At 37.3% G+C, this 22,059-nt stretch overlaps 1 protein-coding gene across 1 annotated transcript; it reads left to right on the top strand.

Moving 5' to 3' along the window:
• The first annotated feature begins 8,367 nt into the window (after positions 1–8,367).
• On the top strand, positions 8,368–21,801 carry LOC136419404 (homeobox protein OTX1 B-like). The gene is made up of 4 exons (XM_066405687.1): positions 8,368–8,380; positions 10,419–10,799; positions 16,707–16,858; positions 20,052–21,801. Exons 1-4 carry the CDS (start codon positions 8,368–8,370, stop codon positions 20,832–20,834), a joined length of 1,329 nt encoding a protein of 442 aa, XP_066261784.1. The 3' UTR covers positions 20,835–21,801.
• The last annotated feature ends 258 nt before the right edge of the window (positions 21,802–22,059 follow it).

Here is a 22,059-nt window from a genome sequence, read left to right on the forward strand (position 1 = left end):
ACGCCTGTACCTTTCTAATTCACCATAAAAATCAAGGGAATTTAATTATGAAAAGGAATGGAGTGAAAATTTTACAGACGGTAAGTAAAATGTTGAAACCGGCGTCAGAAATGACAAACAGCAATTAATTCAATTCTTCATTAAATTCAAGATAATCCTTCATTCATTACATTTCTTTATTTAATTGTTTCTTATTTTGTTATTGAAAGTGTTTTGGAACTCTCTGTAAAAACAGAATTTTTCCACCAAACTGTAAATTTATACATGTAAAAATTCATCGTAATTAGCAAAAAAAAACGAATCCAAAAATGTAAAAATTGAAGATGGCGTCCACAAGGAAAAACAAAGTTGATGACGGTTGGCGAAAATCGAAACATCCGATTTCAAATATGACGTCGCTACGTAGTAGAAGAAGAAAAATTGCAATTATGAAGTGTCAAGGAAGTGGCGCAAAAATGTCACAAAAATATTTTCATTTTTCTCTCACCTTTTTTCAAAATACCTTCGAAACTTATTGGAATTTTTTCATTGAGTTTCAATTCATTTCCAAATTTTAGAATGGCATATTCTTCGAATTCAAATTTCGGAACTTTATCTAGATTTAACCGACCTCGTATCTTTTACGCTTACTGAAATCTTCAAAGTTAAGCTCGACAAACGGATACCCTAGATGGGATAGACTACCTACAATAACCGTAAATCTAGATCCGTCAGTATTTCAAGACACCATGGAACAATTCCTGTAAAAACACCTGAAATTCCGTAAACCGGGTTGTAACAATAACTTAAAAATATCCCGAAGGCGTTCGGCCACAACATATTGTGTTATTGGTTTGTCTATTGCGATTGTAGTTGGTTTTGTTTAGTTAATTCTCTATTGTTTAGTAATTCTAAGAAATCTCTATTCTTACCCAGAATTTCAGGGAACAAAGTACAGACACGTTTCGTCTCTGTCAAAACTTAAGATAGTCTTAAATCAGCTGATGCACCTAACAGTAATTTCAATTGGGGGACGATAGGTTTAGAAGTTTTTCTATAATTACATACTTTTAATTCTAAGAAAATCATGCCTCGAAAACGTGTCACTAATAGTCTTATTGAAGAAGAAGGATATTTCCTTAATGAGTAGTCGAATGCGTCTGATGTTGTACCCGATAATGTGCCTTGTAATGTGTCTGATGATGCGTCTGATAACGTGCCTTGTAATGTGTCTGATGATGTATCCGATAATGTGCCTCATAATGTGTCTCATGATGTGTCTGTCTGATGGTCTGATGAGATGGTCTAAAATTTATAGTCACGTCTCTATTAAGTTTTCTACACAAGCAGAACTGTTACCAACCAAAACCATAAAAGCGTCCTCCTCTTATGAGAACATTGTTCGTAAATGTAAGTCACAAATCATATTCTCATATCTTAAACTTTAATAGATAGTATCAAATTTAAAAGAAAACTCGATTTGCTCCCGAACTAACACTGCATTAAGAATTTATTAACGCCGAATCGACAGAGGATTTGTAACACAATCCTCCGCTCTTTAGATAACAAATCTTAAGGGAGTTTAGGGCTTACATTTCGCATCGCTGCCCTGATTATTCCCTTAACAGTCCAGGGTCGTAGTTGGTGAGGTGGAAAATGATTTTGCGGCCCACAATGATACATTCTTGCGGATTTAGCCGATGGGGGTTGGATGCAATAACAGGGGTGCATCTGCGGGGTTTCCCTTCGTATGAAACGTATATTTGTTTTAAAGTAATATTCTGCGGAAGTAGGATGGCGATGGGGGCATGTTAATTATCGAAACGTTGTTATTTATTGGATGACTGCGACTTTTATTATGATTTAATTGGATGGCTTCCAGGTGGTTATATAGAAAAACGGGGCAATTAACTAAAGACAGTCATAAAGATGTTCTATGGGCAATAAGATATCGAGATAAACGTATAACTGCTAATTACTGCTAATCAAGAAGTGCTTGAATTAATTATTGAATTTGTTTGTACATAGGGCTGCTGTAAGGTAGGTTCAAATAAAGCCTAACAGGTTTTGATTCGTCATTTATTCTAATGGATTTTCACATCAAATAATGGTCCAAACTCCGTATAATCAGTTATTATGATTTAACTGCATTAGAGTAATTTGATGTTTTGTGGCCAGCTCAATTGTTGGTTGTAAACGACTTTGTCCTAATAAGTATATTAGGAAGAAAAGAAAGTTTTCTATACCATTTACGGTTTCAACTGTCTAAATGGGTCAATACGTATAGATGATGAGATGTTTTAACTAACAAACAAATTTACAGTTCCCATTTTACCAGAACCATAAAATTTGATTTTTACTTCGGGAGATTTTCTACACATTTGCATGGGAATGCGCGTGGATATTACAAAAGAGGCCGAAAACCACCACCGGAAGACTTGAACTTTGTCCATTATTGAATCGTATATTATTCGCAACTTGAACTAACTTGATTCTGTGCAATAGTATACGGGGCGTTACTCAAGTATGTAGCTAAACTTCACGAGGTGACTTTTTGGATGATTCTAAGATGAAAAGCTTATATAAATATAGGTCCGGTAATGCCTCGTTTTCCAGATACAGGGTGATGAACTTTTTTTTTAAATCGTTACATACACTCACTTTCACATGAAATGCACCACCCAGTAATAATAATAATTAAGTCTTGTAATTTTGGCAAAATAATGCTTCATAATAGAGTATCAAATGATCAGACTTTCAGTTAAAAGATACAATATTTGATAATGAAAAAATTAATAATGAGTGACATCGCCTCGTATGGCAATGCAAGCACGTACTCTTCGCAGTATGCTTTGCAACAAATGATCAATATTTTCCTGGGGTATTTCATTCCATGCTACCTCAAGATGATGTCGTAGGTCATCCACATTGTTTGGAGGCCTCGGTAAATTTCGAAGACGGCGACTCATCATATCCCAAAGATGTTCGATGGGCGATAGGTCTGGTGATCGTGCAGGCCAAGGCAGTATTTCCAATTGTGCTTCTTCCAGGTATCGTCGAGTAATGTTCGCACTATGTGGTCTTGCATTATCCTATTGGAAAATGCCATTTGGTAAAGTTTGCATGAAAGGTACTAATACTGGCCTCAGAACATTGTAAATGTAGCGACGTGCGTTTAGGGTGCCTGGAACGAGCACAAGAGAAGATCTTCGGCCAACACATATCGCACCCCAGACCATAACACTAGGTGTTAAAGCTGTGTGGCGCCTTTCAGAAAATTGCAAATTTCTTCTTTCACCTCGGTATCGTCTGACTCTTCTACGACCATCATTGATCCATAAACAAAATCGCGACTCGTCACTGAAGACGATATTGTTCCACTCATGATTCCAATCAATTCGTTCTTGACACCAGGCCAATCTGGAAGTTTGGTGTTGGGCGGTTAATGGCAGTCGTAGATTTGAGCGGTATGAATGCAGGCCAAAAGACGAAATTCTTCTGTAAACTGTTGCCATCGACGATTTAGAGCTCCCATCCAATCTACTGCAACAGACATTGTTGTTTGAAATCGATCACCAATGGTCATCCGTCTGAGAAGTCGTTCTTCACGTGCGTTGCTGCTACGGGGAGGACGTCCAGCTGGACGATGTCGCTGAACCCTCTCTTCAGACCACGAAGACCATATTCTCGCAATCGTGGTGTGGTTCCGATTCATTCTTCGGGCAATCTCATGAAAAGAAAGTCCACCCTCCTTCATGCCGATAATTCGCCCTCTATCGAAATCCGAAACGTGGGAAAAATTTCGACGCTGTCTCACTGGGGTCATTTTGAGATGTCTTGTTCACAGGTCAACAACAAAATAAATTGATATTTCCATGTAAATATTATTTTATTTATTTAAAATTGAATAAAAAATCTAATAGGTCGATGACAAAAAAAACACCAGCATTCTTTCTTTTTTACTGAAAGTCTGATCATTTGATCTCTTCATTGACTCTCATTTGACTTTATTATGAAGCATTATTTTGCCAAAATTACAAGACTTAATTATTATTATTACTGGGTGGTGCATTTCATGTGAAAGTGAGTGTATTAAAAAAAACTTCTAAATCGCAAGAAGACGCAAACTAAAATAACTTTGAAACTTGGTACCAGTTTTTAATGCAGTACAAAGGAATTATTTAAGCTAGAAATTGTTAGTCTGCTTTTGCTAGTGGCGTGCATAACTCTGGAAATTTAAGAAAAATCAAACAAGAAAAACGATTTATTAAAACTACACTTAAACAAATGGTGCATAATTTTTTTAGTAAAAAAACATTCGACAGTAAGTAAATGCTAAATTTCAACAAAATAGCCAGAAGGATTATTAAAATTTTTACAAAAAAACGATTTTTTAAAAAAGTTTTACACTCTGTTTCTTAAAAAAAAAGTATAACCGGACCTATGTTTATATAAATTTTTCGTCTTAGAATCACCTCTTGAAATTTGGCCATGTACGTAAATCACACCCTGTATAATAAATTCAATCTAGATCAAGATACTGATTTTCAAAAGATTAAGAGAATAAAACAATCGATTCCGAAATATTCTGATCCCGGACGAAGCGTCCTATATCTACAGTTTCTGTGTCATCGAATGTTTGATATTTGATCCATAAATTATAGAATCTGTATTTGATTCTGTTGGGTACAAAAAACTCAGTATATAGAAGCTTTAAATTGTGAGTTTCAGAAGAGAAAGAATCAATACCACTATCGCTTGGGGTGTCCATGCTAGAAGGAATTCTGAAATTTTGTAACTTCTTGACGAAACCTTCTACATATATGTACAGTTTCTGCATCATTTCATATGTTATTACAGTTTGGTCTACAACTGGTATATTCTACAGAATACGAAGGTCTTAGGAAGGGCTTCAAGTCAGTACTGAGGTTCAGAAGAGAAAGGTAGGAGGCTGCTTTTAAAAAATCTAGAATAAAAAATAACGAAAAAATAATGAATTATTATCGAACTTTCTTAAGGGAAAATTCTTCTATGATCCTTGATGATTGGTTTTACTCTTATTGACTACTAAAAATTAACTTTTAGAGTCGTCATATATCGGGGTAATCAATAACTTGTCAATAACGTTTGGTTTAAAAAGTATAAATTTCCCTAAATTTTGCCACACTCCATCCAAATAACAAGTCCCAAAATTCGCATTTTTGCACGACTATTTTGTGAGATACCAAAAAGGCAATTTTCCCATTTCCCCTATGACATATCAGCAAAAAGACCTCGACACCCAGGAGCAACCACCTTGCTTATTTTATTTTATTGCCCCTGTAAAAACGAAAAAAAAAAATGCATCTGCGTGACGTACATAGAGGGGGAATCTTGGTGGGCGTGGAGGCAGAAGAGGGGAGTCAGCCACGCCCAATGCGCCCATTCGTTCGGGGGCGTTTACTGCGATCTACTCTACCACATCCTGTTCCCTTTTTGGGTAATTATTTCCATTGGCAATGGAACAATTGCATTTTTGGGGGGATGATGTTAGACACAGATTCCTGTGATGTTGATAGTCCTTTAAATTATTTAATGAGTAGTTTTGGAAAATTGGAATTGCAACTCGGTTAATTAGCTGTATTATTGGTTGTATAGGGATGTTTGCTATATTGTATATTGAGGATTACAGGAGGTGGGGATGGATGGAGATATCGAGAAGGGAGGGAGATAATATCGAGTGATTAAATTTCTATATTCTAATGTAAAAATAATGTTAGTGTTTAGGTTGTGAAATTGAGTAAACGATAATATATGTAGATCACGGCTGTTTGATCCGTTATAGCACTAGAACTTCAAATCCAATTAAATCACACTTGCAGTAAGTTAAATTGGGGTAATAAGCAGCCTAAATGGCAGTTTAAATCTTGTTAAATCAGCTTAAATCCAATGATAGCTTCAACAAGTTTTTCTCTATATCTCGGGAATTGAATTTAACAGAAACATTATTCAATCGATGATTTGAATGATTTTTCATAATTTCTGTTGAGAAGTTTTTGCTCATGGTTTCGAGGAGTTTATATATTCCTTCAAAATTTAGTTCAACAAATTTTCACTCCGGGTGCTTTATTTTAATTTAATTCCACATCAGCAACATGCGGAGATGCTTATTCAAGCAGTCAATGACTACATATTTATACAGAGCGTTGCGAAGAAGGAGGTCAATCCGCTAAACAGATTTTTTGAGCGTAAAGAAATCTAAGGGTAACGGATTGATTTCCTAATTTTCAAAGCTTTAAGATATACACGGTGTTCAGTTTCAATTCAAATCTTCCTCATAGCTCTTCTAGCTTTTGATGTATTGACTTCAAATTTGGAGGATATGTATTGCATTGAAGTCTACACAGGGAATTGTTTGCCTAAAACTACAGCGTGATAATTTTTCCAAGGTTAGGCCCATGTTCTCGGTATGCGTCCCAAATATAGCAAAGATAACTTCATGTGGGCTCAAATTGCTGTGATAAAGACAGTTATGGGAAAATGTATTAGGAAACTGTTTTTTGTGATTTTTTACAGTTTTTCACAAACACATAGAAAAAATCGACTTTGGGAGCATTGAAAACGTGCTCCTCATAATCAGTATATTAGCCAAACGCTAAGAGCTATTGGTATAGGGATTTCTATAGCATAATACACTTCAGGATGTTACACTTATACGAAACAATGCAGTTTTAGCTTCCCACACTTAGCGAAAATAATTTTTAAAACATGCCTCCAAATTACTCGAAAATCGATAAAAATAGCTGTAGAAAAGAGTATTAAGGAATTATAATACGGAGTGTTCCATGAAAAAAAAAACGAGTTTCAAAACCGTCCAGTGTTTGTCGAAATATTTTATCTGCTTGAGTTTTATGATTTGTAAAAAAGTCATTTTTTCAGAGAATTCTAATTTCAGCGCCAAATATTTTGCGAAAGTGATGCTTGTTTTTGTGATAAAAAAGCAAAATAAAAGTCGTTAGTTAATGGCAGGAATTACACGATGATTACACTCACGGCTCAAGAACACTACGTATTTGGGAAAAAAATTAATTCTTCAAAATTTTCGAGCTTTTGCACTGCCGATTTACAAAGCCTCAACATTTGATCCTGTTTTAAAATCTCGAACCCCGTTGACTCCGTGCAGAGTGCAAAAAAAATTCCACACTTATAATTGGTGAAAAAAAGACAATTATATTTTAAATGTTTTAGTATGTCCGTGATTGGTACGAAGTTGCGCATTTTTCACACAAAAAAAGTCGGAAAGCTTTAAAGGGAATCACCCAGAACAAAGCCATTCTTCAATCGAGCAACGCTACTAGAAAGAAATCCATTGCTAAATCCGCACAAACGGGCAGCCGAAGAGTACATCACACTAATGCAATTTAAGGACTAAGAAGTCAGCAAAGTACTATATAAATCCTGAATTATAAGCCGCTTTCCGCACTTTGGAGCCTCACGCGCCTTTACACTTCTTTACCTACCTAGTTGTGTACATTAACACTAGTTTATCCTGATTATCCGGAATAATTCCCTTTCCTATTATTTGCTCTTCAACCTTCCGTCTATTTAACTGGTTTTTAAGTAGCTTTGCTCGGATTACGTTTATCTGATACCGACCTGGATATGCGAATTTCAATCTTTCGATTCGAGCATATAATGCAGATATTCTGATGATGTTAAGGGCTATAAAGGAATTTTCTTTGCACTTGTAAATGTGCGCGGCTAAAGTAAGGGCTCGTCGGAATGGTCAAGGTCTTGATTTCACCCCCTTCCAAATTTGCAAATTTACCTGAAGAGTAGGAAATAGACAACCGCACCCTTTAAAGGTCATCACTTTCGTATCTCTCCAGACAGTTGTACCTCAGATTCTTCTAGTGTCGTCTTCGATCCGTTCCTGACGTGTTTGTGTCCACGTGTTTTTCTGTTTTCGTACCTCCAAAAGTTGTACAGTTTCATTTCCCTGCTCCGTGAAACTACTTTTCGTGTTTTTGTACAAAATTCGGCCATTTCTCCAGGAACCTGACCATCCCAGCCACATCCACACCCACAATTTTCATGGTTAGCGCCATTGCAATTTTTCGCTTTTAGTTCTTGACCGATTCTTGGAGTTCTTGTAATTGTCTTCAGCCATATCTTCAGCCCGCTTTTCAACAGACCACCCCAGCAAGGTTCCACCCCCCAATAATTTGCAAGTCTACCTGCACTTACGGGTTGTTTCATCAGTTCGTCTAGGATGTTGAGAAAAAAAGGATAAATCGGTTTTTCGGTGTGTACATTCGATACGTTCTTTTGCCGTATTTTGAACATCGAAATTCGTGAGTAATTGAAGTGCCGGTGCTGTATACGGAAATAGAGGAGCATTGACCAACCATGAACAATTTCGGTAAGAGTTTTGTATATAGAGACTTTTAGATTATTTGGCTCGAAAAAATCATTAAATCTACCTTTTGCGCGTTAATATGCGCTCATTGGTCATGTAGTTCAAGTGTAATACTTACTCATCGAATATCAATTTTTAAAACTTGCTAAACATCAATTTCCAATTTTCTATCATAAAGTTTATTTACGTCGATTGAAAACAGTGATAAATGAAATATGCTGTGTACAGTTGCAAATTTCATACTTAATCCGACAAAATAAGCGAAAAACTCGTGAATTGCCGTCAGCTCTTCTTCTATAGCACTACACGACTATACGTCAGTTCCCAGTGTAATTAAGCGGCTGTGGTACCAAGCAATTAAGCTAATTGCACCTCTTTAAGTAGGATTTATGTTGACATACTTGCGGTTAAGTTGCCATCAATTGATTAGTGGCCAGAGGAAAAAAGCATTGTAATTTTGGTGAACGTGCAAAAAGTGATATTTATTGGGTTTAGGTATTCGGACGATTCAGTTTTTTCAAATTTACCTTTGCCACCATTAGCATGGGCATTGGACGATTTTTCCTTGAGGATGCTTCAACACGAACACAGAAAAATATACCGAGTGTTTCATGTACAAAAATTTGTTTCAGCTGCTTGAATTATGAACAGTTTTTAACCCTCGCTTTTCATCAGCATAACAGGTGTCACCAAATATCTGAATCTCTGGCAAACGGATAGAGTGAAGTGTAGGAATATTCCATTCAGAAACGCAAATATATACGGGGAGTCCCATTTAGAATAGTCGAGTTTCAAATCACTGATTTATTGACAATTATCAAATTTAGATTGGTCAATAAAAACCGGGGATATCTCGGAAACCGATAGAGAAAAGAGAAGAGAAAGATGGGCAGGAACTGGTGTCGAGAAATGTTCTTTCTGGATGCTTCAAGTCAAAAGCAAAACATACAGTCTGTCCAATTTAGAACAGTCAAGCTTAATCAGGCACTGTATTAAATCCGTGATATCTCGAAAACCGATGGAGGGAGAAATAGGGACATGCACTGGGAAGCGTTTTCTTAAGAATAGTGCAGTTCGAGAACGAAAAAATACACATACAAAATATACTGAGTGGTATTTCGCAAACTCTGAAATGCAGGAGCCAATTTGAGCGCGATTTTCGCGAGTTTTTCAGTTGATAATGAAGGTGCCTCTAAATGCATTTTTAAGGCATTAGGACCAGAAGCCCTTCAATTAAGGTCGTTTTTACTTAAAAAAACTTCTATAGTTTTTCGATACAAAGGAAATGTCATGATTATGTATATATATGCAATTTCCATAATAACTCTCTCACATGCATTTAGGCAAATTATGTAATTAACTATAATTAATTAAAAGCGCTGATTTCAATAAACAGGCATTTCGTGATTGGCTTAGAGTCATCGAACCTGTGCATAATTGAAATTACATCCTAATTCGCAGAATATAACCAATGGCTTGTCTGACGAGCTGTTATTAGAGGGAGTTGTAAATTATGCAGACACCATGATAACGGAAATGTCTGCAGCCTGATTATCTTGTTAGATATAGATATATTAGGGGTAATTAATAGTAAACATTCTTCGAATTTCTCTTATTATTAAACCTCTCTTTAGATTCCATTTTTTGCTTACGTAGGAAATTTGATATGCAGGATAATCTAAGACGTGCCTGAACACCTTTCGAATCCTTCAAAGTGTTAATAAAAGCTTAATCAATGATTCATTCAGAAAAATTAAAAAATTGGATTCTGTGGGTCAGGTTGGGATGATAGACACATACGCCCATTACCAACGCCGAAAGCCTAACCGCCTAGAGCTTAACCGAAATTAATTTTTCCACTTGGTTACCTTTCTCGGTAGAAGCGGTAAATGAGGAGATTAGCCCCTATGGTGCAGCCAGCAAATAGTTGTTCTTTCACCGAGATTTTAAGGGCGGAAGCTCCCTTTAAGGGATTACGTCTTCTCGGAAAGCTGTGCCTATTGATGAAAATTTAATTTTCATTCTCAAACTTTTGTTTCAGAAAACAGCTCCAACATTATACCACCGGAGGGACACTTAAGGGGCTCCACCGAGAACCCTGGTTGCCCTGTACCCTGTACTGAACCATCGGGACCGAGTACAGCCCCGTTTCAGGAACCGGGTACTGCTCAGTTCCCGATACGGAGTACGCATCTTTACCCCTTATCGACTACTGCAACATTTCCATCCCTAACGGGGGCTTATTCCGCCCCCCCTACTGTTTCCTACCCCGTCCGGACTCCTGGCCCGTTCACAGCACCGAGTCCAGCCTCGTATTCTGGACTCGGCATGGCCGGAGCATGGTCCAACTACCAAGCCCTTCGACCCATGATCTCGTTTGGAGTCTCCAATCTGCCAGTCACCTACGCGGGGAATCTTCCAGGTAAATGTTACTTTTAAACCCCCAAATTACATTAGACAAGGCCCTTTAGCGGCAATGAATTATTTAATTGGAAAGTATCACATTTCCACCCTCAAATAAGCACACGACACCCCCAGGGAGTGCGAGACCAATGTTTACAAATCTATTAGCTCTCAGCTTGTATTCATGGGCAGGAAAAGTTGCGTTGGAGGGAACGAATTGGGGCAGTGGCGGAGAAGCGTGGCGTCTCGAATGACGATAATTAATTCTTTATATGTCGTAATTATCAACGTTTTCATGAATGTTTTGTGATTTTTTTTGTGCTAATTTCTGGGTGTTGGATAATACTTAAGACATCTTTATGGGGAGCGATTTTTTCATTTTTGTGCCGCCAATGGTGTTTTCCCACTTGAAACCCTATATCTATCCACCATGCAACACAACTCGAGGGAATTTTGTCATCAGGAACTACAGCCGTTGCGTCGATTTATTGCGTTTCCGTGTATTAACACTTCAGGTTGTTTGTTTTGGGTTATCTCTTCTATGTGGCGTGGGTTAAATGTATCCGTTTTCTTGCGCCACGTGCCCGATTCTGAAGTGGCTGCAGGAAATAACTTGACTCGGGAAGAATAATTAACAAGAATCAACCCGAACTAACCTCAATAACCATAAGTGCCCCGATGCATCCACCTCCAGCAACTTTCGAATCGTCACTGGGATTCTTTCCTGCCCCGGTGAGGACCCTTTCCAGATCTGGGAACCATCACTGGGAGGTGTCTTTCACTTCGTATAATGATATCTTGGGTTCCGCTGCCCGTATCTTCATTTTTTTTTTAACAGTTGCTGTAAATTCTTTGATACGGCGAACGGGCACTGACTATCTGGTATTCAACCGAAACATGCTCTTCTTCTTATCCATTTCCGACTCTGGATTCTCCGTTTTCATTATGTATTTCATCCTTTGGAAGCTTTTTGCACTCAGTAAATCTCAGTCGAATTTCTAGATGCATCCTCCTGCATAGGTTGATCTTCTGATGATCTGCAATCTTCCCATTAGACGTGAAGACCGGTGTTGCTCGTCCTTTTTTTTCTCTCCAACTTTGGTACCGTGACTTATCATTAGTAGTTCATTGTCAGTACCAAGAAAATGGGAAAACCAACCCGGATTCTTCTCAAATCTTAGATACTACTAACGTTGTTTTCTCTAGTTTCTGGCATCAAAAAGGCATTGAAAAAGCGCTCCCGCATTTTCCCCAATTTGAAACTGTGCGACAGGACGTCGAAACAACCCGTGTTAGTACGCTGAAGTTTCTCGAAGATGGGCCCCTTGAGCCGATTACCAGGGTGGTTGGGCGGCGGTCCCCATGACAACGAAAGGGCTGTTTTTCATAGGTGAACGTTGCGTAACCATGACAACTTCCCAAGGGCTATTTCCAGTCCTTAAAGGGACTTGTGTTGAATTTTTTATATAGGACCGTACCTCTCATCTTTGGGAGTCAGTGCATTCAATGCGACAACAAAGTATGTTCCAGAAAGTGCACGTTAAAAATAATCCCCGATAAATGTCGGGGGAGAAAGGGATTGCAGCTGGTTAACAAGCCCGGGCGTAATCCTCTCAAACACGCACATAAAGACCTAAAATTGTAGACTTGAACAATTCGGTTTGATTCGCTCCGGCTACCGGTATTGAATTTTATATGAAACTGCTCATAAATTTTACTGTTCTGGTTTTTTGGTCTGATACGCGGCCGATGAACACTTCACCTTGGAATACGACCAGAGGTGGAGAAGGCACAATTTCAGTTTCAGCTTTTTTTACCAGTTTTCCCTGAACGCCACTGAAAATTCTTTTACAACACAACAAAACGTAAATAATTGGTTGTGCGGTCCCCGGAGGACTTTAAATGGTCTTATGACCGAAGGAAAAAACCGTTCTTTCTACCTCGATGATTTGTTGACTTGGGTTTTATTTTTACACCTCGCCGGCTACCGGACACAGCATCCAAATGCAAATCAACGAATTCCTGTCAGAAAATTCTGATATATGGTCTAGCTGGGTTTAAATTAGATTTTGGAAGACCGGATAGGCAGCATTTTAGGGGGGACTATTATACTTTCAGTAGGCATCGGAATGAAGAATTCTCTCTTTATTTTTTACGGGGTCAAAGAATGTGTGCCTTACATGTCTGCAAACCCTTGAAGTGCCCAGTCGATATGACACCGTCGCACTGCAAGGTTTCCCCATGAAAATGATACTCCATGCCTCGAAATAGATCCCTATTGATAGATCCAACAAACAGGTAGTTAATACCGTTTTTAAATATTATGTAATATAGACGAAAAAATACTGTAAGCCTTCTGGGGTTAGTACAGGGTTCGCCTTTGGGAGCTGACGTAATGCGTATATGGAAAATTACAAGTTTAATGTATTTTTGAAGTCTATTTTTTTTGTGGAAAAAAACCTCACATTGTGAAAAAACAACAAGAAATTAAAACAAATATTGAGCAATTTGATCGTGTAAAGGTGCGCTAATGTACCTATTACTCATGCAGTGAAAAGTGGTTTATAGTTTTTTTCGATTTACTCGTAAAATATTAATTTTTAATATTTACGATGTACATCGTATTTGTTCATTTTTTTCCTAACTACCTTATGGTGCAAAAATAATTGTAGGGTGCCATTTGGAAAAAATGGCTTTTGAATTTAAAAACCTTAAATTCCAATTTTTTTTTCAAGTGTTTTTCTTAATTCTTTAATTGTTTGTAAAAATGTCTTAATTTTCCAGTAATTTAAAATTTATTTCATCAATATATTATGTCTAATAGTTTTTTAAATAATTGAGTTTCAGTAACCGTGCGTAACAAGTGCCGAAAAAGTCGTAAAAATGAAAATAAATCAAAAACCCTTGAGAATCGCTATTATGTTGCATTATGAAATTTATGTTTATTTTTGACAACAAACTTATTTTCACTAAAAAAACTGGCATGTTCCATTTAGAAAAATGAATTAAGGGTTAATTCCTGATTTAATCAGAAGTCATGTCAGGATAAAAATATTTTTACAATATTAGATTTTTTCCCCAAAACAAAAATACAAACTTCAAACGTACGTTAAACTTGTAATTTTTCATGTACTGGTTGTGTCAATTCCCAAAGCCGAACATAGTGTGTCCAAGAAAGGAATGTGTAGCAACAGACGCAGGGACTATTGGAAATTATCAGTAATCTCGATACACAAATAGAAACTTTCAATATCAATTCAATATCGATTTCTTCGAGTTTTCACTATTCGCTTTTCTGCAATGATGGATATTCGATACAAGTTTTGATGCTTTTAAGGTATTTTCTATGTAAACTGAAATTTTCAGTATGGTTGTGACTTTTTTAGGATCTTTGGACCATAAAATCTCAATGAAATATTTCTTCATTTCAAAGTGATTTTGCATTGCCCAAGGCTTTGAAAACCGCTAAAATATATATAATTCGCCAATCCCAAGGATTCCTGTAGGATAGATTTAATTGTTCTCAATGTATCTCTGAAGACTTTTAAGAGCTTTCAAATGGGGTCACCTAGAATGTTAATTTTGAACCTTCTAAACCTTAATATATTTGCTACAAGTCTACAATTGTAAAGCTCAATCGCTTAATTTCTATGAAAGCTCTGCACAGAAAAGGCTGATTACCTCGAAATTCCGGCAAATCCACTTAGTAACACAAACAAATTTAAAACGTTGGCTCTTCCAAATGGAATAACTTACAGAAAGGTTCATTTTGCGTCTTTCCACATCATGACTAAAGATGTCTTTTTTTGTTTTTTTTTTTCCTACAATCCGACGACCTCAGTGGAATCCTACGCATTAAAATTCACCCTCTCTGTTTGACGCCAGCAAAAATCATCAAGAATCTCAGCCCTCGGTTAATAGTTTGCGTTCGGAAATGTAGCCAACCCCTCTTGGAAACACTGAAGCTGTTAAAATTTACGGTTAAAGTACTCCAATAAAACAGTGCTGATTGAATTTGACACCCCATGGAACGCGCGTTCATTGGCCAGCTGACGCTTTCCCACCAACATTTTTAGGTGACGGCCAAATAATGCGGTTTTGCTTTCCGCGATGTTGATGGAGTGTTTGGAGGATAAGAAAAAGGGCAGAAATCAGGGCTTTTATGTGTCAAAAAGATAAAATAAATACGGAGACACTTTAGGAAGGAAGAAGTAATAGTTTTCTTAAAGAAATTAATTTTGTTGAGAAGTGATGGAATAGGCCAGAATGGACTTGTTCGACTGAAAGGTCACATTTAAAAAGTCATGGAGATTTCGAATTTTTCAGCTCTATTTGTATTTTAGGTGCATGAAGTGTCTACAGTGTCACCCATAAAGTCTGCATCATATGGGAAATATTTTTATTTATAAATTCATAAGTAAAAAAAAAATTTTTTACTTTGGTAAATTTTAACTTTGCCTTCAAGGGTTGTGTTTCACAAATGGTAAAAAATGACATACAAATCGAAAAACAAATGACTATGTAACTGTCAAATTGCATTTTTTTTCAAAAACTTGCAAAATCTAGCATTATTTTTCAAAATTTCGCAAAAATTAAAAAGGAAAAAGTTAATTTCTTATTTTTTATCCATATGCCATTTTCAACTTTCTCGTACAATTTTCGTTTTTTTTTACTTTTTTGTATTTCTACATTTTCGAGGTATTCAAATCGGTCAGCAGCCTTATAAGAACAATTATGGTATATCAAAGTAACGGTCTGAATGAGTGTTCATTAGTTAAAATTGTAATGAATATGCCTTTAAAAAAAAATGTAAAATTCATTAAAGATGCTACGTATGCCTTGATGCAAAGTCGATCTAGTTTTATAAAGTCAATTGACATGAATTAGATATGTAAACAAATAATTATTCTTGTTATGTTGCCGATCGATTCGAGCACCTCAAAAAAGCAAAAATACAAAAAAGATGTTTAAATTAAAGTTGTCAGGGGAAGTTGAAAATTGCCATATAGGTAGAACATGAGAGATTAAGAAACCTTTTTTTGTGATTTTTCAAAATTTTGACAAATTATGGTAGATTTTGAATGTCTTTGAAAAAAAATTACAATTTGACAGTTATAGACAGTCATTTGTTTTTCCATTCGTGCGTCATTTCTCATCATCTGTGAAGCACAACCTGAAGGCAATGTCAAAATTTGCCCAAATTCACAAGTAAAAACAATTTCCTTATGATACGGATTTTATGGGTGACACTGTAGGTACTTCAAGCATCCAAAATATAAATAGAGTTGAAAAAAGAAAAATGAAAAAAAAAACTGAAAATGTGGCAACCTAGTAGCGATTTCCTAAACGAACTTCACCAGAGACAACTTTTGTCTAATTTAACCGAAATTGTAACTCTCACCGTTTCGGAGATAGAAATGTTAGGCACACCTAAAAAAAAACCTTGCATAAAGAGAGACTTTTTCAAAATTTGAAATTTTGCCTTTTACTAAGGACCTTGTCAGTTTTTTTAATCACTTGCGTAACCGCTCTCTTACTATATTATGTATCATAATGGACATAATACATATAGTCCCCGTTAACCCGATCAGAAATCATTTAAATAGAATAGCTCATCGTTAAATAAATAATAAAATCGTTCGGGAATTATTAGTCGGGTCTTCTCTGCCATTGTCGTGAAGGATTTTTCTTGTTTGTGAGGTCTCTGGTCGAGCGCGTAATCCGGATTTAAAAGACGAAGAGCGGCAGAAGGCCCCGCCGCGCCGCTGCAAAGACCCACAACAGAACACACCCAAAGTAGATTTTTATGTTGCAGTGTTCAATTTTATTTTCCTTGTCTCGATTAATTTAACTCTCGCGGGAAAAATAATTTAATTGTGTCACTTACTTGCTCTAACCTAATCCATAGTCTTCTCTTTATTCCCAGTCGCTCCGAGGAAGCAACGAAGAGAACGGACCACCTACAACAAGGACCAACTCTCCATCATGGAGACTTACTTCGAAAAACAGGCATATCCGGACATTTTTGGCAGGGAGGAGTTGGCTCTCAAAGTTGGAGTTCAGGAGTCCAGAATTCAAGTAAAATTTTAATTGATTTTCTATTATCTGCCTAGAAAATTGTTTCTTCGTCAATTGCAGAAGTCTGAAACCAAAGCTCATTTAAACCACATATGAAATCACGATAACACACTTTTGTGAAGTCAGCATTCTTAATGATATCACATTCACATTATCATCGCAGAGAATCAAAAGGATGCGATGTGAAATCATCGATTTCACATTGCATGAAACCGGTGTAAAATTTTATTTTTGCGCACGAGGAAGCGATTTTCTTCAGGTAATCACGATAGGATGCATCAATGAAATTAGGATCACGGCGAATCAATTTTCTTGACAAGGTCAGTGCTACCAAAAGGAAGCAAATTGAAGTTTCTGAAGAATTATCCGACGTCAGTTCGTTAAAATATCTATATGAAATCATGTTAACAAATCTTTATGAGGATAGAATTTTCTTTACATCATGATACTTCAGAGAAATCCAGGTGATTCAGTTAAGTTCAGGGGATATACTTAAAATCTGTACGTGTAAAATTGGTCATTTTCAACTTGCTGAAAAACGTCTGAAATAAGGTGTCCATTTCGTGGGAAATAAATGAAATCATACATTGTGCAATTTATATCTAAATGTCTCTAAAAATAAGAAATATGTTTGAGTTGGTAGGATGGAGTGTTTTGGTTTGTAAAATTAATAGTTTTAAACTACAGGGTGAAAAACAAAAATAATGTAAAAAGAAATCGAAACACATGTTTCTGTTTAGGGTAAAAATTTTTAGGAAAGATATTATACAGGGTGAGAAAAAAATGCTTCTCACACTATAAAAAATTAAATGGGATGACACCTCCTTTGGGAGGTAAACTGGCACGAAGAGGACCAGTCCAATTTTTTAAAGAGGGAGTACCAAAATAAGGCGAATCTCCTTCATATGCAGTGATTGCATAAACCCAGAGATGACTGGAACGGCAGCTGTGCCGCTTTCAAAAGACTAACCAGGCACTAAATTGAATCATTACCGATGGGAGAGCAAATATACCGCCCCTGTATTATTCGGCATTGTCATCGACACGCCGCAATAATGCCCCTGCTTGGGACACAGGGGGTGCACTGTAACATATGCGTTTTTAGTTTGACGAATATGGATGACAGGACAATGATGATAAGCAGACTGTTGTCCCTTGTCCAGGTGATGGGTTTGGACTTTTCGATTTCAGTGTTCAAGTGTTTTTGGACAAATTCAAAACTTGTCATTTCGATTTCACGGTTTGGGGTGGGACTTGTTATGGCGAATTGGGTCATCCAAAGTTTGCACCAAGAGCGACAAAATGGCCCCCGAAAGCTATTTGCAGCAAGCCGACAAGATGCCGTGATTAGACATGATATCCTTGCAATGGTCACTGATGATGATAATGAGGATGATGATCTTTACTCCAGAAATTATGTCACAATGACTAACGAAAAAATTTGACTAAACATTGACTTAATCCTAATAAAGAACGATTAACATTATTGGAAGCATGTGGCTGGACTCGTTAGCGCCATGAGGCACATCTGAAACAATATTGTTCGTTCCGCCACATGCTGATATCTGGCATATTTCCAATTTAGGTTCTTGATATATGCTCTGAGGAAATCGAAGGTACCTGTAGGATTTATTTTTCTTCAGCTTCTTGGCAACAATTTAACAGATTGATGGTAACTGCCCCTCGGATTTCGGCATTTAGTCGTCCTAGACCTGATATAACCTCGTTTTCCTTAAATTGAATACCACAAACAACGGACATTGGATCAGAATTAGGTGAAGCGGTGAGGTGCACATGGTGTTCCTTTCTGCAGCTCAGTCATGAGAATCTCGATGACCCTAAAAGACACGAGACCAGTTAAATTAGAGCAAAGTTGCGCAATTTGAAAAATTTGAAAATTTCGAAGGTGCTAGAAAAAACCTGAAATTTCCAAGAAAAACCGTTCATTAACCTGAATTTTCTGAGATTTTAAAGTGTTACGTTCTTACTCGGTTTTGCGCTCTATTCATTGCCCGGAGGCTCAAAGTTGTATCGATAATGGTTCTATCTCTCCGGCTCAATGCGAAACAATAAATAGAAATTTCAAAGCTGCTAGACGCAAACAATGGCAAAAAATGGTTTTCCGTCCAACTGCATCGGCCAATTCAATTCCAATCATGCCGACTGACAATGAAATGAAATTCGAAAAAAGAAGTTAATCCCTTCCCTTGAAAAAACGGTTCCGATGTACGACCGAGGGTAGTATATACCCTCTATCGTCGCTGAACAGAGAGGCATCTTTGGCAACTAACAAGGGCGGTTGGCTCCATTCAATCTCGGATAACTGTATATATTTTATTCAATACAATAACACAATGGCTCGGAACGGACCTACTAGGGTTGTTTTCCATTAGCGCAGAGGATTATCAGGGGTTGTTCCAGTGACGCTCTCACCCCGCCTTGGCCCTACATAAAATAACTATTACCGAAAGGGCGGGTAAATGCGGCTGCCGACGATGATATAGGGAAATGTTGCTGAAATACGTGACAACTGTCCCTCAAACGTATATAGAGTATTATGGAGGTAATCTGGGCTTAGAGCTTTCTCTTTGACTTTTTAAGACGTATCGGGTGCCGGGGCTCGGCTAAGTAACCTGTTTCATGTTTGTTTTTCGGATAATTATTGTCCTAGGAGATCATCCTCAGCTTAGTCATACAGGGTGCCCGCTTCTGGAGTTCAACTGAGGATCTCGGCAACAAGACAGACTCGAGGACGGTCAAATTGGGGCAAAGTTACGCAATTTGGAGTTGAAGAATATGCCGTTTTGAAATTTGAAAAATTTCAATATTACCTTGATTTGAGACGGGAAAGTCTACTGGAATTCACAGCTAAAAGCAACAGAAAATTTGTATTTTAACAGGGAATTTTGGGAAGTTTTCTTTTCAAAGGAAAATCAACTTGCGCCATTGTATTTGCTGGATATTAGCGCTCGACTTTGCCCGGAAAAGTTATTAACGCAATTTGGTAAAGTAGCTTGCTAGGACTCAGTTTATTGTTCAGTTTACATTGGGTTCGGGATTTCTAAAATTTTAAATATTTCCCCCGAATTAATCAAAAGTTTTAATTTTGATTAGATTCTCCAAGAACACGACTCATCTCGAGTTATTTCTATTATTTTGCTTTAATCTAACCGCATCATCTTTTTGGTTCCAGGTGTGGTTCAAGAATCGTAGAGCCAAGGAGAAGGCTAAAAAGGCCCAGGCTGGGGGCAACCAGACAAAGACCCAGGGAGGCGCTGCTAGAGCTCCAACGCAGACCAGACGAAGGGGAGCTCTCAGTTTGAAAAAAACTCGATCAACAACCCCTTCGACGGTAGTAGCAAGTTCTCCCCGTTCTCAAGAGTCGGGCCAACAAACAATCACCCCTCTACTCACCCCCTCCAGCAGTGGTTCCACCGCGGATCCCCATCTGAACTCAATAGAGGAGTTGACCCATCGCTTCAGCGGGGTAGAGGTGGTAGCTTCCAATCAAGATGGAGTCAATTTTCCCCCCTCTACTTCCTATGTGGATGCTCCGCAACGCTCCCCCAGACTTCAAACAGTCGAAATTACTCCTCAGACCATTGTGTCCACGGCCACAACCTCCTCCCCACCTAGGATGGTCACTACCAATAATAACCCCTTAATGGCTACCAGTGCGGTACCTTACGTGCATCAATCTACCAGCAATGAAGCGACCTACCCTGCACCTGTTCACCAACAGCAACAATACCCCAATTGGTATGTGCCTCACAGTGGGTATACCTACCACGGTCACCCCCATGGTAATCTGCCTTTGGCTCACAATACCTACCAAGCAAACCCCCCTACTGAATACCACAATTACCCCAATGGGTACTACGATGAGGAGGCGCACAATGTGATGATGCAGTACCATGGTCATGGCCCGCATGGGTACAATGGGTACGGGCCGGGAACGTCAGGGAATGGGATGTAACAGACGTAGTGTGTGTATGTGTGAAGTGCCCTTTGGAGTCTTTAAGCTTGAAAGGGATTTAATTGTGTGTTCAATTTTTGTCTTGATTTATAAGGTGATTCTTAAACTGGTGGCATAAATATGATAACGAGGTATTCTTGGGTATAGCGAAAATGATTTTGCAAAATTTTGAAAGTTGGTGTGATAAAATTGCTTGAAAACCAATAAAGATATGTATGGGAAGTTGCATTTAGAAAATGTAAAAAATCAATGGTTTCTTGTGACTGGTAAGTTGATGGTATTTAATAACATACAGGGTGTTCAATGAAAAATAATTGGTTTCTCTGGGTTTTGGCAAATCATGTGAACAAATTTTTCCGAAAGTTATTCAAAACATGTTTTTATTAATTCCTATATATGCTCATATGTATATTAATCCCCCTACAGAGTCCGTCACCTAAAGCTCCTCAGGCTCGTATTTTCTTTATTTTGTTAGACACAACGTTAAGTGAAGTCAAATTGAAGGTATTTTTGAACTTTTTAAAAATGGCATAGTATAAAAACATATTTGCACTTAATGACGTTTCACAAATAAAGTGAATTTTGTGAATATTCTTTTACCTTTGCCTAAATAATAAATATTGCTTCATAAAAGTAAAAATAATAATAAAAACGAATAAGCATAATAACAAATAATAATCGCAATGACATTAACTTTATTCTGGTTATTACCATTGAAGATGTGAACAGTAGTTGGACAAGTAACTTAGTGATTTACGTTTCAATACGGTTACGGTTCTTTTTGTTTAACGTCTGAGATCTTTGATAGTTTAATAAGTGAAACATTTACTTTTTTATTTCTCTCTATGATTCAGTTTAGTAATTTTGAAAAAATTGATATGGTAATGATTTATGGACAATGTCAAAAAAAGCCGCGATTAGTCTGTAGAGTAGAAAGAAAATTTTCAAACTACGTTTAAGGTAAACGTTTGGGCAGGAATACTTGAAGGTAGACTTATTGGTCCTCATGTCTTGGAAGACAATTTGAATGCTGGAACTTACTTAAACTTCCTAGAAAATTTTCTACCAAATTACTTGGAAGAAATTCCACTGAAAGAAAAATAGAATATTGCTGGATGGAAATTTGCTCCGCCCCATAATGCAAATGTGGCACGAAATTATTTGTCTGTGAGATTTGGAAATCAGTGGATTGATAATTCTGCACCCATAAAATGGCCAGCAATAT

Source organism: Euwallacea similis, chromosome 2, assembly GCF_039881205.1.
Source record: "Euwallacea similis isolate ESF13 chromosome 2, ESF131.1, whole genome shotgun sequence".
NCBI classification, from domain to species: Eukaryota; Metazoa; Arthropoda; class Insecta; order Coleoptera; family Curculionidae; genus Euwallacea; species Euwallacea similis.